The sequence below is a fragment of the Trachymyrmex septentrionalis genome, unplaced genomic scaffold, assembly GCF_001594115.1.
Source record: "Trachymyrmex septentrionalis isolate Tsep2-gDNA-1 unplaced genomic scaffold, Tsep1.0 scaffold86, whole genome shotgun sequence".
In the NCBI taxonomy this organism is placed as follows: Eukaryota; Metazoa; Arthropoda; class Insecta; order Hymenoptera; family Formicidae; genus Trachymyrmex; species Trachymyrmex septentrionalis.
In genome coordinates this window covers 1,140,476-1,143,373 of record NW_017306049.1, presented here as the reverse complement: position 1 = coordinate 1,143,373, position 2,898 = coordinate 1,140,476, and the positions used below count along the sequence as shown (strand labels likewise).

Genomic DNA, 2,898 nt, shown 5'->3' with positions numbered 1-2,898 from the left:
CGATAGACACGCGGCAGACAATATACTAGCCGAGAAGGCGCGGAAACGCATTACCGCGAGTGATTCGGCTCTGGGCGAGAGAGCCGCCGCTGCTACCGTCTGGGCAGTGATGAAAGCCAAGACCAAGATCGGCATGGGCATGAAACCGAAGAAGAAGACGACGACGACGAAGAAAAAAACGAAAAAGCGGATACTTCCAACGGCCAAACCAGGTGGTGCATTACCGCTGCTTGAAACTGCTGACATAGTGCGCGGTGACAATAAGAACAATGACGCCGATGATGATAACGGTGAGGGTGGAGAATACCCGATTACGCTTCGCGCAAACTACAACACGATGAGATGCGAGATTAGATGTGCGTACAGAATAAACTTTGACAAGCCCAACAGCATTGGATCGCTGCTGGGATTCTCGTCGAAGCGTATACTGCGACCGCGAAGATGGCACGAATCAGACATGTCGATCAACATAATGAACGTAAACGTTATTCGCGTAGAGTGCAACGTGACCGCTGGTGCGTACAGCAACGGCAAAAGCGGGCACACGATACACGAATTTTCACCGAGCATGCCGCCAGGATATAAGATATCGGAAAGGCCGGCACAGATCATTTACCTACCGATCATCGCACGGAGCATTACGGATCTAACGATACGCGTCGTCGATCAGAACGGACGATTACTCGATTTTCGCGGAGAAGAGATCACCGTTAGAATGCACGTACGACGTAAACAGTGATAACGTGAGCGTAAGATGCTCATGTTGAACGGAACGGAGCGCACGCAGAGAGATAACATATTCTTTACAAGGCCAACGACGTCACAGCTCGATAACACTCGCTCATCCAACTGCATTAGAAAGAAGAAGAAGAAGCTCAGCGCGTCGAATGTTACATTTTTAAAGTCTTTGGGATTCGCGGTGCGCAACATTTGAGATGACTGATATCCTAAACATTAAAGACGATCTTCGACGATCGCATCGTCAAGATTGAGACTCACACGTACAACCCGTTCGTCAACACAACGTTCAGATACAGCGACGAGATAAGAATACCCATACACCAACAGAATCTATACACATTGCCGTACGAAAGCTTTCTGTACATCGAGGGAAAACTGACGAAAAACAAAGTGATCCAGGATGCTAGCGTGTCATTGGGAAATAATTGCGTTGCGTTTATATTCGATGAGAACTCAATGGTGTGGAGATTGATCGTAACAGAAATGTGGGCATAACTAGCACGATCAAAAATTATGTAACAGTGTCATCCGACAGAAGCGTGATTCTGCGGAATGCAGGCTGGGATGCGCAGACTACTGCGGCCGGATACTTTAATTTCTGTGTACCGCTCTACATACTGCTGATGGATTTTGCGAAGATTATAGACGTGTGGTGATCAACGCTCGTCATGAATTGATTTTAATACGAGCGCGCAACGACAACAATTGTCTGACGGGAGATTGGGCGACAGAGCCGACGCTCGAACTATTCAAAGTACAGTGGCGAATGCCACGTGTTATTGAGCGAGATAAATAAGCTGTCGATGCTGCGCGCTTTGGAGAGCGGACGATATCTGAGCATGGCTTTTCGATCTTGGGATCTGTACGAGTTTCCGATCTTGCAGAGCACAACTAAGCATTCGTGGGCCATCAAGACGACTAGTCAGCTCAAGAAGCCGCGCTACGTCATTTTCGCTATGCAAACAGATCGAAAAAATATCATGTCTGAGGATGCAAGTCGATTCGACCACTGCAAATTAATCAGTGCTAAACTCTACCTGAATACGGAATGTTATCCGTACAATGATTTGAATCTAGATTTTGATAAAAACAGATGTGCGATTCTGTACGACTTTTACGCGCGTTTCTGCAAGGGCTATTACGGATACGAGTATCTCCAGCCGAGTCTCACCTTTACAACTTTTTTACGTAATGGCCCGTTCGTGATCATCGATTGCTGTCGACAGAACGAATCGGTCAAGAGTGGTACCGTGGACGTGCGATTAGACTTTGAATGTAAGGAGAACGTGCCCGCAAATACAACAGCCTATTGTCTCATCACACACGATCGTGTGGTTCAGTATAATCCGTTGACCAACGTTGTACGCAAAATCACCTAAGTTTACCTCTAACACGATATAAAATCTACGATACGCAATCGATCGCAGTATTCTCGACAACATGTCTATGCCAACGTTCGTGGATCTGCAAGGATTCATCGTTAACAAGAAATTTATCATGAAGGAAGTGGCGGTGCTTAAACAGGGGATCGTTCTCACGCATTATATTTTTATGAGTCCCGTACTATAGAAATTTTTGACAAGATCCAACAGGTCTTGCGCTTCCTGGTTGAGTGCTTATCACCATGTATTGCGATGGGAGGACGGGATGGTTCCGTACAACGAGGCGAAACGTCTGATCACGACAGCTGTATTTGAAGATGATGCTATCGTGTACGTTAAGGGACGCGAGAAACGAACGTGGCTGTGGAACTTGCTTCTGGACGATGAGCGAGAACGCATGTACATCGACACCTTGGATGCAGTTTACGAAGACATCGAATCTTTAACTAATCTGGATGTTACTAATACTATGCGATGTGGACAACATATTAAGAATTGTGCGTTACAAAATATATTAAAAATGTATAATTGGTGGTTCCAAAAGAATTTTTTCAATAAAAATATGTTAACGTATTTATTACATATTTCTTTTTTCCCTTCCTTTATAATACATGTACTCGTATAAACGTATACGTATAAACATACGTATGTATAAACGTATGTATAAATGTATGAATGTATGTATGTATGTATGTATGTATGTGTATATGTGTGTATGTGTGTATGTGTGTATGTGTGTATGTGTGTATGTGTGTATGTGTGTATGTGTGTATGT

At 44.5% G+C, this 2,898-nt stretch overlaps 1 protein-coding gene across 1 annotated transcript; it reads left to right on the top strand.

Annotated features, from left to right (window-relative positions):
• The first annotated feature begins 1,580 nt into the window (after window positions 1-1,580).
• On the top strand, window positions 1,581-2,120 carry LOC108755173. The gene has a single exon (XM_018498026.1). It carries the CDS (start codon window positions 1,581-1,583, stop codon window positions 2,118-2,120), a length of 540 nt encoding a protein of 179 aa, XP_018353528.1.
• The last annotated feature ends 778 nt before the right edge of the window (window positions 2,121-2,898 follow it).